Source organism: Leuciscus leuciscus (assembly GCF_965113295.1).
Source record: "Leuciscus leuciscus genome assembly, chromosome: 9".
NCBI classification, from domain to species: Eukaryota; Metazoa; Chordata; class Actinopteri; order Cypriniformes; family Leuciscidae; genus Leuciscus; species Leuciscus leuciscus.
In genome coordinates, this window is record NC_138733.1 from 24,716,199 (window position 1) to 24,736,439 (window position 20,241).

At 37.6% G+C, this 20,241-nt stretch overlaps 1 protein-coding gene across 6 annotated transcripts in view; it reads right to left on the reverse strand.

Annotated features, from left to right (window-relative positions):
* ksr1b (kinase suppressor of ras 1b) overlaps nt 1-20,241 on the reverse strand; it is a 42,707-nt gene that overhangs the window by 2,587 nt on the left and 19,879 nt on the right. For 2 of the 6 annotated variants that reach the window (XM_082179691.1, XM_082179696.1), the window contains 17 exons: nt 13,918-14,065; nt 12,368-12,824; nt 7,945-8,102; nt 7,632-7,701; nt 7,447-7,530; nt 7,308-7,369; nt 7,111-7,226; nt 6,604-6,772; nt 6,263-6,304; nt 5,552-5,594; nt 4,680-4,703; nt 4,490-4,550; nt 3,884-4,281; nt 2,464-2,554; nt 2,135-2,268; nt 1,898-2,029; nt 1,544-1,685 (listed from right to left, as the gene is read on the reverse strand). In XM_082179691.1, the coding sequence (XP_082035817.1) occupies nt 1,544-1,685; nt 1,898-2,029; nt 2,135-2,268; nt 2,464-2,554; nt 3,884-4,281; nt 4,490-4,550; nt 4,680-4,703; nt 5,552-5,594; nt 6,263-6,304; nt 6,604-6,772; nt 7,111-7,226; nt 7,308-7,369; nt 7,447-7,530; nt 7,632-7,701; nt 7,945-8,102; nt 12,368-12,824; nt 13,918-14,065 (2,331 nt within the window). Of the gene's footprint in view, nt 1-1,543; nt 1,686-1,897; nt 2,030-2,134; nt 2,269-2,463; nt 2,555-3,883; nt 4,282-4,489; nt 4,551-4,679; nt 4,704-5,551; nt 5,595-6,262; nt 6,305-6,603; nt 6,773-7,110; nt 7,227-7,307; nt 7,370-7,446; nt 7,531-7,631; nt 7,702-7,944; nt 8,103-12,367; nt 12,825-13,917; nt 14,066-17,955; nt 18,112-20,241 lie in introns of those variants that run through there. The other 4 variants (XM_082179695.1, XM_082179692.1, XM_082179693.1 and 1 more) reach the window with 4 other exon arrangements.

The window sequence follows — 20,241 nt, forward strand, 5'->3', positions numbered from 1 at the left end:
TTTATTTAACATGTATGTGTGCATTAAAAGTACAATTTTGGCAACGAGAACGATGCTGAGCCAAATGAAGAAAAAAGTTCTGACGACTGGCGTGTTTACTGAACCAATCAGATAATAGTAAATCGAGAGTCAGACACGCTCATTTGATTGGCTACATGAAGAAGGTGGACCCGCCCTCCTCTTCGTGCTTGCAAAACTCAATGAGTGAGAGAATTGTGCCAAAACTGTAAGCGCAGCTAAAAGAATGACGCAACTGTACAAATCGGGTTATTTCGGGAACTTTTTTGCCTCATGTACACAAGTCATTTAGACATTTGCAACAGTTTATTTTTTTACACAAAGGTTGATTTTACGCGATCAATCTGTTTAGCAGTTCCTGACTGTTGTTTTCGGTTGCAAATTGCTGTTCACAGGCTTGCGGTGCTTTTGGCCGTATTTGTGCAAAAAAAAAAAACCGTGTGGAAAAAATGGAAGTCAGAAGAATACAGTTTCTATTTATTTTGCGTTAGCATGAAGCTGCAGTTTCAAAATACATGAATTACACTTACGAATAACAGTAAAATGCTGCAAATATTTTTTTCTTACACTTGAAAGGCGATTTACCTTTACAAATCTTCTCTTGCACATGCAAATTTAGTTTACGCTTGCAATCTTATGTACACTTACTCAAATCTTACCCTGCACATGCGATTTTTTATGGCATCATATTACCTTCACAGTTTGATACAAAACTAAATAGACCAAATCAAATGAAAAAAAGAGTCACAACTATAACAATTTTCATATTTCATTTTCTCTATAAGGAAATACATTTTTAATGAAAACTGTTAACCTACTGTAAGTAGACCTACTGTAACTATCTGAGGCTGTAAATCAATAGTCTATGCATTTGTTAAAGTCATCTATTTGCATTTTTTCAGCTTATTTAAAAAAAATACTTATTTTATTTGACTTGTATTGCATTTATAACAGGCAACTCATATTTATTATATTATACTTATTTTCAATTCTTAATAATAATAATAATAATAATAATAAAAAACCTTCTGGCATACATTTAGATTGATGCCTGCCATTATTTTATCGTCTCTGATTTAGATGTGCATCTTCAGCCATTGTGCCGTGCCGTTTAAAGGTGCAGTTTGTAGTTTCTGTAACATAAGTGCCACCTAGCAGAATTACAAAAATACAGCATATTTTGTCCCTTTCGCGTGTCACATCTGACTCAACTGCTTTTACAGGTGCTTGTGAAGGCATCAACGGGTAAATGTATGCTTCTTTCAATAAAAGGTCAAACATATTAGGAATACTTTAGCTGTGTTGCTATGTGTCATGAGAGTAAGCAACTGAGCAGCTAACACTCTGTCTAGATCGAACGCGAGCGTCTCGCTTATTATAATCCATTATAAACCCATGATCCAATGGATCTGCACCAGATGCATTTTTGAAAAAAAGCGCCACCCAGCATCCCCTTTTAAAAAAGGTTGCCGCTCGCCACTGATATAATAATATATCATTTTAAAAGTACTGGGGCTCGACTCACCGTAACCTCCTTGCCTAGGCTTGTACCCTTCTGGGCCAGTAACGTTCTGAGGCCTTCTCCACTTCCCAGCTGATAAATCAAAACTTCAGTTGGCTGGTTGATGATGGGCCAGTCTTTGGCCTGGAGTTCAAACCAGATAGTGCTAAGAAAGACACATTCACAGTCAACTGATCAACTCCATTGTTGGCATGCAATATATTGTTTTAAAAATGCATTTAAAGTGATTGATCAATCAGAAAAAGTATAGTATTGTCTTGTGAGAAAAAAGTAAGCAGAAATGAAACATTTACACCCAAATCAAGTGTAGGCACATTAGGTGAGATTCAGATGTGATAACAAATATGTGGTTTTTACCCAAAGGCGTAAACATCAGCAGCTTTTGAAAAGGGCAAACAGTCTTCTTGGTTTCCTGGTCCCATCTTTTGCACGATCTCTGGAGCTAGGTAATAGATCCACCCCCGTGGCAGCTTCAGTTCATTTTCCCGCCTACACACAGACACACACATGCGTTAATGAAGCTCTTAACAAAGCATACTCTATGAGAAGATTATTCATTTATTATGATACTGCAGTCATGACATGAACCCTTACCTGCCCTCTTGGACCACTCCAGACATCCCAAACAGGCCAAAATCTGTGATTACTACTTTGTTTGAATCGTAAAACACATTCTTGGACTTTAAATCTTTGTGCACAATTCCCTTTGCATGAAGGTAACCCATTCCCTGTAGAATGTAAAAAACAAGAACAAAAAAACAACAACAGTTAAAGCAAAGACAGTATAAGTGCATAACCATTGCACTCAATATGGCGGCAATAGAAATTGAAGTCCCTTCTTTCATTTTCTTTGGACAATGACATGCATTGATGAATCATTTAAAATAAAACCAAGAACATGTATTGCATGTTATGCTTCATACCTTTACAATTTCCTGAGCGATTTGTCTTATTTTGTTGATGTCAAGTTTAGAGTCCCTGACAACAGAGTACAGTGTCCGTCCTTTACAAAAGCTATGGATAGATAAATAGATCAATCAAAATCCAAACACACATACGCTCGCATATTAAACATTAAAATCATATACACTAACATTCAAAAGCTCATTTTTGAAGAATCTTATGTTCACCAGGATGCATTGCAACAATACAGTAGAAACAGTAATATTGTGAAATATTATAACAATTTTAAATAACTGTTTTAAAAAATTTCAAATTAATTCCTGTGCTGGCAAAGTTGAATTTTCAGCATCATTAATCCAGTCTTCAGTGTCACATGATCCTTCAGAAATCATTCTAAATAGGCTGATGTGGTGCTCAAAGAAACATGTTGAAAACATGATTTTTCCACAATATTTTTGTGTAAACCATTTTTTCAGGATTATATGATGAATATAAAGTTTGAAACAGCATTATTTGAGATAATTCTTTTGTAACATTGTATGTCTTTACAGTAACTTTTGGTCAATTTAAAGGTGGAGTCAGTAGTTTTTGAAATATGCTGTTTGGAAGTTAGTCGGCCGACACAACAACAAACATGTCAGCCAATCAGCATTAGAGGGCGTATGACCGTGGAGGAGAGAGAACGAGCAAGAGGGAGATTTGAAGAAAGACTGCAGAAAAAGAGATGAGACACAATACAAAAGAGAAAAGCTCAGAAGAGATCACTGGAAAATAAAGGGTTATGTCTGGGTCAGAGCTTTAGGACCCGTGTTAATATTAGAAATGCTGTCCAGCACTGGAGAGAGCAAAGTGGGAAGGCCCGAAAACAGACACGTGACGTGAGTAACACTGGGTTTGGGTATCATTGTGTGTCTGGAGTTGCTGTTGGCAACTAACAACCAACTCTTGTTTGTAATTACTATTGTGTACTGCACATTTATTTTTTGTGGTTCCTTGTCATTCGTTCATCTGTGCTTTATTTTTCGTAAAGCATTATTTTGTTGCCCTTCTGCTATGATAAACTAACATCCTCTCTTGGATTGTGTGCGTAACGGAGGACAGCTAGCGTGAGTCTCGCTGACGACTGCTATTGAATGCGGTGTTTAGAGTCATTGTTAGTTCACTCGACTCGCTTGCAGGGGGATCGGGGTTCGAGACCGACTCGGAGCAGGGCTGTTAGGATTGGAGTGTTGGAGTTTTGGAGGCGGAGCAATGAAGAAGAGGTGTGTTTGTTTGGGTTGATTTCGAATATCAACATTGGCCAACAGCATATTTCAAAAACAACTTACCCCACCTTTAATGCACCTTTGCTTTAATTTCTTCTTCAGAAAAAAAACAACACTTTTGAATGTCAGTGTACATGAACGACACAACATTAAGAGAGAGCAGAAAGAGATGAACCTGGTGATAATGGCCAGATGGGGCGGGTTCATGCAGGCCCCCATGAACAGCACGACATTCTCGTGTCGCGTTTGCCGGTAGTTCATCACCTCCTTCTTGAACAGCTTCAGGTGCTCCTGATTGTTACCGTCAATCTCCAACAGTCGAACGGCCACCTCTCCGTGCCAGCGGGCCCTGCACACCTTCCCCCAGCGGCCTTTACCGATCAGCTCTCCCAGCTCCAGCTGCTCAAACGGCACATCCCACTCCCGCAGGTCAACGCTAGTCTGGCTGGCCTTACGGCTTATGTGGTCCTTCCAGTATCCCCTGCAGTTGGGAAGGTCATCCACTTCATCACCTTCACTTTCATCGTCCGTTCCCTCCTGATCCTGACCGTCATCCCCTTGCTGTTCCTCATCCTGAATAAGAAGAATAGGTTTTGAGTTTACACAATTCAAAATGCAGATGTAAGCTAAAAAGTTTAAGTACTGTCTCTTTAGTGTCCAGGTTCACTACACGTTAACCACGGAAAGCATGTGACCACCACAATAAACTGGAAACTGTGCCCACAAACACTTTCAGCTCCTGATAGCTCTATGGGGGGGAAGGTGTTTCTTGTGAACTCACCACAGTTTCCCTCTGGCCTGTTGATGTCTGCTTAACATTACCATCCAACTGGTCTGTTTCTCTGCATGGGAGAGAAGACACGCTAGACTCAACACATATAAACATTTAGCAGTATATAAATACTATGTATGATCTCGATCATTTACAAGGGATAGGTCACCTGAAAATATCAAATCTGTTATTTACTCACGTTTTTCTGAACCCATGTGACTTTCTAATGTGGGTCACAAATAAGGGAAACATTGATGTCAACTGTTTTGTCTCTGACATCAAAACCTCATGTGAAACATTTGAATTAAATTATATTTGAGACACCATTATTTTAGTAGTATTATATACTATTAAACTATTAATATTTTCAGTTTGAATCATTAGTAATTTTATGTGCTTTTGTCATTTTTATTAGTTTTTTTATATGTAACTTTAAATGTCTTAATTTAGTTTACTATTAATTTTAGTACTTCAACTTCTTTTATTTCAGTTAGTTGCCAAGGCAACATTTATAATTTTCATATTTCATCTAGTTTTTATATTTTGTGTTATTTCAGCTTTATTTCAATTATAGCGAAAAAAAACATTTTTAATAGTTTTCGTTTCCGTTTAAAAACTTCAGTGTTTCAGCATATAATTACTTAACTTAGATTTTTCTCACTCAAAGGTATCAAATGACTTCAGAAGACATGTTAAGCAACTTTTATGGTGCTTTTTTGATGCTTGGGATCTAATTTTGTGTTCCACGGAAGAAACCCAATCTAACAGATTGGGATCAACATGTAGGTAAGTAAAAAGCTTCTGAATGAACTTCAATGAAGCATGCATAATAAGTTTAAACTTGCAGGGGAAGTTCAGTGCTGCTACACTGGTTCCGTGTGAACTTAATGATTCATTTGTGATGAAGCAATAACCAAAAATGTGTGCAGTCACTGCTATAGTTCAGGAATACGGACAGAAATTAAAACGAGGAACCAAAACCAATGACACTGGCATTTAACTGGTCTGGGGTCAAAACACTTTTAGATATACTGAAAAAACAGTCATTGAGAATGAGAAGTATTGCCTTACCCAGTGTTGCAACTGCCATCTGGATGCGTGGAACTGGATACGTCTGTGAGAAAAAAAAGGGATTCTGAGTGCAGAAGTTCACCTTCAACATTATACACCAATGTTGCTAACGTTCAGATTCCACTTCCCCAAGTAATTTTGTAACAATTGCTTGATATTCTTTGTGGAAACTGACATTTATTTTTTCAGGATTCTTTGATGAATAGTTCAAAAGAACAACATTTGATTGAAATAGAATTCTTTTGTAATTTTATAAATGTCTTTGCTGTCACTTTCGAAACATTTAATGTGTCATAGGGATTTGAGCAATAAGCAATAGTTTTTAACATTTAGCGTGTTAACAACTTTAATATAAATATAAACTATACACTAGAATAATATGCGTTTCAGATTCTCCATGCATGTACACAGAGAGCTGAAAATGCAAAATACTACAAAAAATAAAGCAATTCCTATAGATAACCCCTAGGAGGCAGCACATCACAGTCTAAACACTGATAGCAACACTGGCCCTGTCCCAAATGGCACACTTCATGTGCACTTGCGATCTTGTGGACTTACAAAGGACACAAGACCGTAGGGTGTCCCATTTGTCATATTAGGTTTCAGAAGGGTGCTCATGTCTCAAAAAGTCAGTGATAACTCAACAAGGAACTCAGACATCACACCTGAAGGGTAAATAACAGAGTTTTATGGTGTGGATGAACTCACCAGGGAAGACAAACTGCGGTCTATGCTGAAAGTAGCAGGCAGCTAATGAATGGGACAAACAGACAGATGTCCGCAAGGAAAAGAGAAAGACCCAGTTAAACAACTAGCGTGTTATGCATCAGCAAGAATTCCTCCTTAGTAATGAACATTAAGGGCAGATATTAGTAGGTTAGTATACATTCATCCAAGAGGTTAATTCTGAGCACTGGAGGACAGACAGACAACGAAGAAGTGCCTGCTGTGCTTCAAAAAGAAAGTCCTTCTTGTCGTGTCGAATTTTAAAAGTTTTTAGAAGCGGAGGGTAAATGAGATTCCGTGATATCTGTGTAAACGAGACTGACCTGGGAAGTGAAAGCGACTGTCAACGTGACCCTTAGGGGAGGGGTTGGGTGGCGGGGTGGCACTCGGGGGGTTGCTCTGACTGGACGGGGCAGGTGAGGAGGGGGTGGAGGAGGTAGTGGAGGAGGGGTTACTACTGGAGTCCAGGTGACTCAGGGATGGAGGGTGGTCCTGAAGGGAAAAACAAATCTTAGAAAACATTCTCCAAAAACAAGGTGTAAAAATGGATGTTTGAAACAGTTATAACATATTATGAAATAGAAGTCGTATGCTAAGTCACTAGCATGACCAATTTGAATTGGAAAATTTAAATAAATAAATAAATAAAAATGATCTTAAATGATTTTAAATGATCATTACATTTATATACTTCTTATTAATTCTTATTGAAGTATTTAAAAAAATGACACTTCAACTTTAAGAGACTTATAACACCACTGAGTCAGCACATACAAGGAGTTAGCATAATGAGAATCACAACTTCCTGGTTTGTGTGGTTTGCTACATGCCTTTTTGTTTATTGCCTTCGGCAATGTTCCGTACTGCTGCGACTCTGTCGGTCGCTCTACCTGGTTGTTGATACCTGATGGTACTGATTCTGTTCTTCTGATTCTGTTGTTTGGAACTGAAAGAACAGGACAGAACTTTAGATCATCTGCAGCACAAATCTGTCTGAATATATATTACAACTTTTACAAAATCTCACGTTGTGCAAATGAAATCCTGCACTTAGGGGCCTCTTTAGTACATTTGTTGTGGCACTTCACCCTGAAAGAGATGGAAGCAAACATTAGCAGGGAGAAAGTCAGATGTGGTTTTCGGAAATGTTTCTTGCCTTCACTTACTTGCAATGTTTGCATTTAACACCGAACATCATGTTCTTCTTGCACACCTGGCACGTCTGAGACAACCAGGACTTGGTGGAAAACCTGAGGAGGCACAATAAGAAAGCCAATTTCAGTTGTGCTGGAAGTTGAAAGACAAACTAGTACATAATAATGAAAAAAGGAAAAAGTTCAGTGGTCCTTACCTGTGTGTGACATCCAGACCGATATCCTTCCTCATGATTAACGGAGAGCTTCCGTGGGTTGCAACGTTATCTAGATGATGTTAAAGAAACACGGATTGGACTCAAAATGAATTAAAACTAAGTTTAGTGTTAGCATGTTGCTAAGCTAATGTTGTGATACTCAAATAAGCATACATACACTACAAATCTCAAAAGGAAGCATAGCATTGCTGTCTTTGGATCAGCCTTCATGATGGAAGCACATTTGTGATTCCTCAAAATGCTGTCTAGGTACACAGCTAGTCTTTTACTAGGGCTAAATAAGAAAACGTACTTCTTATACCCGCAGGATCTCCCAGGTGACTGGGTGTATTTGGTAGGATGCAGGGGGAGCGGGCAGACAGCAGTGGTGACCGTGAGGGTGAGTCTTCCCAGCCATTTCCTCCACCGTTTACCTGCACGTTCAGAAGCGGCTTATTTTTCTTCCCACTCCTGCAGATTGAGGGACACAAAACTACATTTAGTATCTGGGTAACTATTATGCTATTTTAAAGGTTCCTCCTACATTCATCCAAGGTAAAAAAAAAAAAAAAAATTAAATTTTCTCATAATATACACTGGAGCATCACCTCTTTTTTCACAGTGTCTGAAATGGTTCAATCAAGGATTCGGTCTCTCTAAACCCCTCCTTTCCGAGAGCGTACTCTGCTCTGATTAGTCAGATAGTCCAGTTTGATTGGCCTACTGCTTACAGTGCGTGTTGGAAACAAAACGCTCATTACCATATCTGTATTTCAGCTCCGGAGTCTTCCTCAGCATTTGATACACAGTGATACGAACAATAACGATGGTGCCGGTTTTACTGACTCTTTAAATCTTCATCCTTTTGAAATACATGCAAAGTGAATTGGCTTTGGCAGCACAGAAAACAGCATCTTCTCGACATGTCAACAACACGACCCAAACTCTTCCCAGGCCTCAGCTACAACTACAGTGTTTGAGGGCAGGTAAAATTAAACTTTGTTTACCGGCAGCCAATGAAGACCATAGGCTGGCATTATGAAAATTTGTTACAAACCTATGTAGTTTAGTGCAGGAAGTAAGGCTGGAATTACAGACGACTCGTTTCATGCAGTTCAGAATCGATTCTTTCTATTGAGAGACAATAATTCCATTTGTTGTGCACTTTGATTTTTGCAGACCTTTTTTAAACGTAATCATTAAACAATTAATAATTAAAATAATAAATAATTTGAATAATGAATAAGAAGTATAATAATTAAATATTTGACTTTAGTTTCATTAATAAAAAATAATGAAATTGCTAAAAATTAAGAATAAAATAAAATATTTTGCATTTTGAACAAAAATTAACATAAAAAAATAATTTCTTACACTGCAGAAACATTTAAAATGAACTATTGTGACAATTTACAATTTAACCTGAAATCATTAAAGGGCACCTATTATGCAAAATTCACTTTTTCATGGTGTTTGAACATAAACTTGTTTGTTGGCAGTGTGTGTACACAACCATCCTATATAATGATAAAAATCCACCCAGTGCTTTTTTTAAATCCCCATAAATCATAAGCAGTGTCTCAGAAGAAGCCGTTTGCAGTTTCTATGCAAAGTGACGTACTTTTGCACAAGCCCCGCCCACGACTGTTGATGGACACTGCAGTTTTAGCATAGACCCGCCCTGAGTGAGCTAAACACAGTCTGCCATTGTTTTGACGTCGGAGCAGCTGTAGACAAGAATGTCTCCTAAGCGATTGAGGTGTTTTGTTATAAGATGTAAGAATGAACATAGCCGTCATCATTTACTCTCGTTGATGCTCGTGGATGGGTCTGTACCAGCTTTTCGTGATCCAGCTTATAGTCTCCGGTGCGTTACTTGTCACGACAGTAATGAAAGGGAGAGCGCGCACTTTATTACAGTTCATCAGAGTTGTTTTACGGATATAAAGTCTACCAGTTTATTAGGCACCCCCTGAAAAGGGGAGTATATATTTGTTTACTGTTAGTTGTAACAAGTGTTTTGTGTAATTCACTGTGTATGTTGATGATAATGAAAGGGAGAGAGGGAGTGTATGGATAGACTTTAATGTGCACTTCTTATACTGTGTTTATTCAGCTCTTATGGTGATTTTCTGGAGTAAAACTGACACTTCATCTTTTGTGTGATGTACAATAAACTTCATTAAACTCATCAGTATATTTTTGGCTATCATTCGGATGCGGCCCGCTACAGCAGGCTTGTATTAATAGTGGATAAAAGCAGATGACAAATAAGTTATAACCGTAATTAAACTAAACTATACCTGTTCTATCTCCATACATTTTTCAAAATATCTTCTTTTGTGTTCAGCAGAAAAAAGAAATTCATACAGGTTTGAAACAACTTGAGGGTGAGTAAATGATGACAGAATTTTCATTTTTGGGTGAACTATCCCTTTAAGACTGTTATTTACCCTAATCTGTTTCATTGGAATTATTACAATGCAACCAAATAGAATTCCCAGAAAGCTTACATAATGACTCACTCTGTACCTCCTCCCAGCAAGAAATCTTTCTATAGAACTTTAAATAAAAACATCTGCAACTTGCCCAGCACAAATATTAAAAAAATGTTGTACAAATGCAGGCGTGCAGCTTCACATGCAGGGAGTTGCGGTGGACTTCAGTTCACACACAGATTCTGAGGAGGAGCTCCAAAAGAAGACATTTACTGGCTCAGAGAGAGAGGAGAAGAGCGGGAATGATCAAGCGCAGGACGCCAGTGAGTCTGAGAAGGGGTCTGACCTCGGCCTTGTGCTAACGGGAAACACTGGGGCTACGTGAAGGGGCGGAAGGAGGGGGAGTGTTGAACTATTCCACCCCTGTCCAAAACCTGCCTGGACCTTGGCCATCAGTGATCTCAGATGACACAGCAGTCCGCTCCCACAGACCCAACACACACGGCAGGGCGACATTGCATGGTACACATATGAAAAGCATGAACTAAAATATAATGAAGGACATTTTGTCTAAGAAGGATTTCTACATTTATGCTGCAGGGCAAAATATCATTCCAAATTTTTGGAGTTGAGGCAACATGTTATGTGAAGCGAATGTTGTGCAACATATAACTGAAAATCCTCTGGATTTTTTAAAGAGACATAGATGCAATGTACCAAAGATTTTTGTCCTTTTGTGGAACACAAATGGTACATTTTTTTTAATTTATCCAGGCCACTCATGTCAGTGTAATGAAGAATGGGGTTGTCAAAAGCCAATAAAGCACCATAAAAGTATCATAAAAGTGGTCCATATGACGTTATTTTAAGCTATGTTCCAAGCTTTCTAAACTCCATAAGATAGCTTTATGCAAACCATCCTTTAAGATGTTTTTCACTGGCAATTTGGACAGATCTCACCGATTCAATGAATAAGTCACAGCCCACTGAATGTAAATTATAAATCTCATTCTGTTCCTTTATGGCTTTATCATATAGCTTTAGAAGACTAGGAATAATGTACACTAATCATCCGTATATTACATTTGATGGTGCTTTTGCATAATTTTCTAAGCTCGAAAGCTCCAGTGCCCATTCGTTGTAAGTGCACGGAAAAGGGCAACCAGCACTGAGGAAACAAAGTCAGACAGGTTTGGAGCAACATGAGGGTGACTAAACAATGACAGAATATTCATTATGTGTGGAATGGAGTCTGGAAATTCACAGTTACATCAAGATTAAAAGTCAACACATGTCAGCATATATTGTTGTGTAGTTTCATGTTACTGTTAGCCCTGTGACTAATGCTTTAGACTTTATCTTTAAATAGTCACACCCTTCAGATGAATGTATTCCACTCCCATCACCTCCTCAGTGCATTACTTCATGAATGTACAATGAGGTAAAGTGTTTCTGACATCATTATAGAATGACATTATAGAATTAGGCTGTATCAGAAAGGGGGGGGGGGGGGGGGGGGGGGGGAAATCAATAGAAGATGCAGGCTAATGTCCAAATGGATGCATTTTAGTTACAGACAGCAGTGAAAGTGCCATCAAATGGATGTAAATGGATCTACACTACCATTCAAAAGTTTGCGGTCAGTAAGAGTTTTCTTAAATTAATCGCTTTTATTCAGCAAGGATGCATTAAATTGATCAAAAGTGACAGTAGAGACATTTGATAAGGTTAAAAAATATTTCTATTTCTATTTCTAACTTTAAATTAATCAAATAATCCTGAGAAAATGTACTGTAGGGTATGGTAAGAGACTTCTTTCAAAAACGTTTACAGACCCCAAACCTTTGAATAGTGGTGTATTTGAAAACTGCATTGTGATTGGTCATTTTTTGTTTTGTTTTGCATGTGTTAAATCATTTATAGCCACACACACAGTGACTGTGTGATTTCTGATTTCTGTGTGTAGCTGACTGACAACTGATAGGTCTGATAGGGCATTTCATTTACACAGAACCAGTGCCAGCACTTGGATTTCCTTCTGCAATTTCAGAAATGCAAATCTAGTTTGCATTCAAATAATATGCAGGTGTCAAATAGCAAATGTTGCTCTAATCTAGACAATCACTTTTAAAGACACCTTAAATTCCAGAAGCACACTCACACAAATCCTGTCATACTTAACAATACTTTACCACTTATTCATCAAAATAAACTCTCTCAAAGCAAACTTTGAGAAGAGATCATCATGCCATGGAGCAATACATTGATAAATGAAATATTAATGAGTGCTGAACTTACTTGCTGGGTGTAGGGTCATCTATCCGGTTGGCCAGTTGGCTCTGGCTCTTGCTGCGTGTGAGGGTGATGCTGGGAAAGAGGTTTAGCAGCTTGCGGGAGGGGGGTGGTGGAGTTCGTGGGGGCTTCAGCTTGCCGGACTTTTTGGGTGGTGGGGTGGCTGGAGGGGTGGACAGCTGCAGCCGGGAGGTGCAGTGGTTCAGCTGCGGGGAGGACGAGAAGGGGTCTGTCAGCACATCACAGCGAGTGTGGACAATTGTAGGGAAGTCCATTGAGGGTAGGGCAGACACGGAGACGCAGGAACGAGGGGCAGGCAAAGCAGAAGAAGGGGGCCAGATGATTGGGTTGGGACTGTAAGACTGAGGTGCACGCATAGAACAAGACAGCGGGTCAGCAGAGGTACTGTCACGTTTAGTGGGTTCTGCAATCCACGGGATGCCCTCTTTCCTGAGAAGTCCTCCTGTTAAAACACAAAAAGCGAGAGACTTTAGGACAATTCAGGAACAGGTGGATGATCAATACAGGGCAGCAAACCTTGACTAAAAGTGGTATTTTTAGTATTATTTATAAACAATTATAGCATTTATTAATAATTTGAATTATCTTTTATTTTTATATTTTGAGATTCCATTTAAATAAAAAAATTTGTAATTGTGTTATGTGCTTTTGTCATTATTATTATTAAATATTTAGCTTTAATTTAAATTTAATAAATTTTTATTTACGTTTTTAGTTATTTTAGTACTTCAACTTAAGTTTTTCCATGTAATATTGATATTTTATTTCAGCTTTATTTCAATTGACAAATTAATAAATAATTATTTTATAGATTTTTAGTTAATAATAACTAAAAATATTATTTATTTAATAATAATAATAGCACTGGGTCATAATAATAACAATGGGTCATAAATTAAAAGTTTTGCTTCCAATCTTGCTAACATTGGCGATAGTTCGAAATTTTTTGTGTGCTTCCATATGAGATTTTGTCAAATATCATCTCAGCATGCGCATCTCATCATCATCTATTTGAATATATTTTAAAAAAGTAATTTATTCCTGTGATGCAAAGCTGAATTTTCAGCTTCATTACTCCAGTCTTCAGTGTCACATGATCCTTCGCAAATCATTCTATTATACTGATTTGCTGCTCAAGAAACATTTCTTATTATTGTCAATGTTAAAAACAGTTGTAGTGCTGCTTCATTTTTATTTATTTTTGAAAGCAGTGATGTTTTTTGTCAGGATTCTTTGATGAATAGAAAGTTTTAAATAACAGCATTTATTTGAAATAGAAATAATTTGTAACATTATTAATGTCTTTACTGTCACTTTTAATCAATTTAATGCATCCTTATCATTTAAAAGTATAATTTTTTCTTAAAAAACAAAACAAAAAACAAACTTCAACTTTTGAACAGTAGTGGCACAAAAACAATCAACCAATTTGGAGCAAATGTACACTTATTATAAATTATAGAATTAAAAGGCAGGTAAAAAGCCTAGAGCAGGGGCCGCATGAAGAGTGGAAAGAGGAAGGAGTCAGCAGTGACCTGTGTTAGTAGCGCTCTTGAGACAGGAGAGGGCAGCGGTGATGCGGGAACACTCCTCACTGCTAGAGCCCAGTCTTTTCATGGTGTCTTCCACCTGGGCACTGGACATTTGCAGCAGAGCATCCAGGGACAGCTTCGCAGGGACTGCCTGGAAGACAGAATAAAACGATGATCATTACATATAGTCAGAAATGGACAGATAATTAACTGTACATTACTCTTGTAAGCTGATATTTATTCAGTAAACAGCACCAGATATTACTTCTTGACTCAATATTGTCTTATTTGACCAGTCTTTGGTATTTCTGTGCAAACTGATGTGGCTCTAGTAAACAGACAGAATGGAGTCTACATAGTAATTAGAGAAAGATTAGGTGATAAAGCCCCATACAATCCCCTCGCTGCCACTAAGACTGCTGGCATCGCATGGCACCACACTGAGCCAATGTCCAGATACCCTGCACAGTCCAGTTTTCTTTCACTGTCCACCATCTCTGTTACATTCCTCCACCCTACAACATTCCTGAGCTCTTTGGCGTCTCCCTGCCGTATTTCAATTCTCACCCAACACACACATGCTTACTCAAACGCATGACTGAGAAGCTGCCCAGCAACAGTTGTCACTGTGGTCAGTGTGGTCTCCATGGTAAATGAATAGATAACAGGACGCATGAGATAGGGCTAGGTTAAAAATATGGATTTCTCAAATTTAATTGATACTCATTTTAAAGAGCTGAAATCGATTCTTAATTTCAGTTGATGAATGAAAGAAGCTTTGTAGCGTACCTCCCATTCAATAAATGTTGTTATCTCTGATATGAAACCAAATCTCAGCTTTCAATTTGTCAATTTTATTTGACGAAATTGAAACAGTAAATAAAGATACAGAAATCCACATCATGTCTCATGTAACCGCGCAACCCCTGAAAGACGTCAATAAAACAGCTCGTAAACAATGTCACGTAATATTACATTTACCTCAGAAAAGCCATTCAAAACTTGTTAGTCAGCTAGAAAAATGAGCCCTAGAGAGGAGCATTTTGCTAAATGTATGCATTATATTGCAAATTCATTGTATTTTCACTTAACCTGTTCTTCAATGTTTAATGTATTTTTGAATAAATCAGTCATGTTTTTTATGACAGCCACCATTTAAATGTTTATATTTTAAAAAAAAGTAGAATTGAGTAGAAACATAAATATTTCATTAAAAATGTATCATTATATATACACACACATTTTTTTTTTGCAATTTAAATGCAAATAGCCTAAAAATACTGTGCCTTGAGAAAGTATTCAAATGCCTTATTTTTTTCTCATTTTATGTTGCTGCCTTTTTCAATTACTTTTTTTTTTATTATTAATATACACACCATACATCATATGATGAAGCAAAACAGTTTTGTGATAACTTAAAAACTGTGAAAAAAAACTGAAATAAAAACATTGCATAAGTATTCATACCCTTTTCTAGGTCTGGGACACTTGAAATTTAGCTCAGGAGCATTCCAATTTCACTTGTGGATGTTACTACACTTCCGAGTTGAGTTAACCTGGGGCAAATTCAATTGAATGGGTATGATTTGGAAAGGCACACACCTCTCAATAAAAGTTGTGACAGCTGAAAATGCATACCAGAGCAAAAACCAAGACATGTCAAAGGAACTGCCTGTAGAGCTCAGGTACAAGATCTGGGGAAGACTACAAAGCTGAAGGTTCACAGAAGCATGTAGCCTCCATAATCCTTAATGGGAGATTTTTGGAACAACCGGGACACTTCCTAGAGAAGGCCTTCTAGCCAAACTGAGCAATTGATTAAGAAGGGCCTTGGTTAGAGTGATAACCAGGACGCTGATGGTCACTTTGATTACGCTCCATATGGAGATGGGAGAAACATCACTGCAACACTCAACCGAGTGGCCAGACTCAATCCTCACCTCAGTGAAGTCGAATGTAATACAGTATAAAATGTTTGAGCAGGGATTATTCTCTCTGTTCATTCTGGCACAGATGAACCCACTTCTTCATCAAGATCTTTAAAGTCCTCATCATTTTTCTTACATTACTGCAAGAAATTATAGTCTGAAGACCCAGATTTCACTCCAAGATATGTATTAGAATATGCTCCTTCCCTAAAAAGAGCTTAATTTTCATAGGGACAGTTCCTCCCGATCTCAGTAATATGTAAATAGTACCACTGGAGTGATACTATATCACTTATAGCGTGGGAGTGGTCATCAAGAACCATCCTGTGTTAAAAAAGGATGCATGAATATGACTATCAGGGATTTCAAACAATCTTATCACCTTAACATTTGGGTGTTCCCATCTGAAAGAATATCAAACATGTGGGAACGGAAGGCTATCACTTTCATTGTTATCCTCAATTTACATTTAAGACAAAGCTTAATTTATATGTTGAGCTGGAAGACGAATGTAATACAAGGTGGTGACATCACTGGTTTTTAAGTAATTAAACTCACAGCAAAGTTGTTCATTGAGAGAGATCCTGAAGAGACAGGTAATTCACACATGCATCTCTCGCTCTATCTCTCTCGCGATAATTTATTCAAATAAAAGCTACAGTTCATTAAATTCAAATAAGAGTAATATTATGCACTACTTTATCTCTGCGTCTCATTCAAAGCTGGCAGAATGCTAGATCTAACGAGCTGTAACTGACAAAAATAACAAATTTTTTACTCTTTCAGTCAAATATTGCGCTGCAAACATCAGAAACAACTTTAAGTTGTCAATGCCATGGTATAACCGGGATAATCAACAGCTAGCTGCGCATTAAAACGAGTCGGGTGGTTCTTTGCCTCCATGTCGTGCATTAAAATCGTTTAATGCACTGCTAGCCGTGGATTATCCCTTACATAAACTATACTCAAAATAAATACACAAATGCATCAATTATATATTGATAAATATATATTGTTATTAAAATACAAACATTTTCTAAATATGTAGAGTTAAAAATAATAACAATTAAATGTAAAATAAAAGTGCCATTTCCTCCTTTACACATGTAATTGTGTTTGTATTACAGCATAAACAAGTGAAACTGCCTTCTAAATGGCATGCAGGGCACTCAGGGGAATGGGAATCTTCCAGCATCCTTATGGAGACTTCCTTTTTGAACAACAGCCAGAGATCTCAGAATTAAGAGCACAGATCTCTTCACACATTTACCTTACAGCTGGAAGCAGAGCCTTTCCATAAACATAAATAAAAATGAATCTAATGGACATATTATTGTTTATTTCTCTATTTCTCTTTTCTCACAACAGGGACATGTACATAATGAGAGTGTAAAATACAGATCTCGGTTGATCTATACGACTTGTATACATATGAGTTAATAAGTACTTGAATTGCTGTGTAAAAAACAGACAAGCCGGGGCAGAGAGCAGGTGAAATGACACATACCGATACCGAGGTGATGTCTGAACATGCCTTTTACCTGAGTTTATGAGCTGACGTAACACAGGGAGTGATGCTTGAACATAAAAGCAAGACGCAGCATTTTATGCAAGTTTCCGTCCAAACAAACACACACACAAACTCCCACCCACCACAATTCAAATCATCCAGGTAAACTCCCCCAACAAATAATTATTACGAATAAGTCGTTGACAGTGATGGTTACTGCTGGTCTGTTAGTAGAGTGAGACTACAATCAATCAGAAAAAGTGCCAAAATGTGTTCTCACAAACAAAATAAATAGCTAAAAATCCCAAAGCCTCCCTCAAAAAGCCCTTCAGTGGAATTTTAACTTGATAAGTATCTCAAACAAATAGCAAATGAGGAACTTCCTCACAAGCTTGTGAGTTTGCAAGCCTCTTGACATAAGCCTGATGTGTTCAAACATAGCGTTAGTAGATATCTGCCATTGCTAATTTCGTTTGCAGACTTTCTATGACCACAGAGGCTCTTGATACTCCACTTGCATGCAGGCAGGAAACCGACAAACATCAAAAACAAAACAGTCTTAAAATGAGACTCCAAAACATGAAGCAGTCAAGAATACTATACCACGAGAGATTCTCCACTGAAGTTGTCCTTTCCTAAATCTCATATCCCAGAAACACCAAATCAAAGTCTCTCCTCAGAAGTCAGTCACGCTGTGAGAGCTGCTCCCTTCCAACACAAACTTCCCCTCCTACTCACCCCGTCCCTCCTCCCTTTCCCCAACGTCCCTCCCCTCTATCCTTCCTGTGAACATGCCTGGGAAGTTTCTCTACAGCTCTGGACACTCCTCCTAAAAACACATGGTCACCAACTAAGCCGTTCAGTTTCCTGTGTGCAGATTAACATCCCTTGTCTCAACTAAGTATGGGTTGCAGTGGTCAACTAGTCGGCTCAGGGGCAATATGCAGCTAACTAACCACATTATTTATTTATTTATTTGGAAGGGGTATAGTGGTAGTCCAGAAGAAATAGAACCAAAAACACTTTTTGACAACTTTTGTGTATGACAAATTTGTATAATTTTTTCCCCCATGTAGTATAAATAAATAAATGCAACTAAATTTGACAGGTTTGACATATCGTTTTCCATGCGGTTAAAGTGGTCAATTGAGCCACAGTGCCATAATTTAATAATCAAAAGACCAATTTCTCCCAGAAATAAAATAGTCCTGAAGAAAACCTCCGACCAAAGATATGAAAGATGATTTTTAACAACTTGTGTCTATGACAATCAATCAATCGACCAATCAAAAGTTCTAATTTAATTGGTCAGGTGAACTTGAAACCAGCCTACTTATACAAAGATTCCTTAAAACAGATTATCTGACTAGTTGATTTCAGAAATATGCAGTTTTGAACATCCTTGTCATCCTTGCCCACAACCGCTAACTGAGCCGACATCACAAATTCCACATGTTCTACAAAAAGAACCATTTATGATGCTATTAACTTAGCAGGATGTCTTTGTGACTGTGTGAAACTAAGATTAATGAGGGATAGGCTGGCCTAAGTCGTTCTTTGACCTGTCACCATCCATTTTGTGCATGAGTGATCATCCTGGGCCAAAAGAGAGGCCACATTAGAGGAACAAAGAAGAGCAAGAAAGGGGGTACAGCACAGGAAACAGAGGTTTGGGTGAGATTGCTTTTGTCACAGACTCTTTTTTCTTTCTATCTCTTTCTCTTTATCTTTGCCTTAAGGAAGGCCTGTAGTGGATCCACAGGATGTGACCCACAAAAAAGAAATATGACTCAGACAACCACTCCTGCCTGTGCCCTTTAGACTTTTACTCCATAACACACGTTGGCATGTTTTGGACTGCCTAAATTCACATGCTCTAAACCCTGGTTAATTTAATATCAGCATTATATACCATTATAAGCAACTCATAGTCAGTCACCACTACAAAATATAGCAACAAGAAATATAGAAACACAAAATTGAATGGTGCATCATGGTTGTTGCTCCACTCACTCACTGTTATTGAGCAATGGGAAATCCCATCAGACTGTGGCAGCTGGGAACATCAAGGAATGAGTCACAATATACAAAATAAAGTGTAGTGACGTCAACTCTGGGTTATTGCTCATTGACTCTCGCACACAACAGTTACGTATTAATCTGTGTTATTTTAGAATTACTATTATATTTTGTATTAATATTTTGAATTAGCTTTCATTTGTATATTTGTATATATTTTTTTTTATTCTTTAGAAACTTTGTTTTGTGCTTTTGTAAAAAAAAAAAATTGTCTTTTTTAAATATTACTATTTAGATTTGACTTTGTCAGTTTTTTAACATTTACTTCCAGTGGTTAATTTTAGTGCTGCATCTAATATTTATATTAATAATTAAACTATTTCAGCTTTATTTCAATGAACAAAAATGTTTTTAATATTTCCACTTGATGATAATAACCCTGGATATGATCAGATGGTTACATATGCCCCGAAAGTATTTGGACTTAAATTCTAAATGTTATTGCCTTACATAACAAATGTTTAAACCAAAGTAGTGTTTATTTTAAAGAAATATAGCACAAGCATTATTTCAAGCAAAACCTAAGGGGAACTGAGTGACTTCATACAAGAACTAAAAAGCACGGTATAAATAATTAGTTAAAAAAGAAGAGTGACATTAGTTATAAAAAAAGTGCTAGTATCATTAGCTTACAGATGCTATACATACTTGTGTGCTTTAATGCCTAATACTCAAGGGCGCCGTAAAGGGGTGGAAGGTTAGGACGATTCTAAGGGCCCAGGCTGATTTAGGGCCCAGAAGAGCAGACCCCCTTTTTCTTTTCTTATTTCTTTTCTCTTTTTTATACATACATTAAATGTGCTAGGGCCC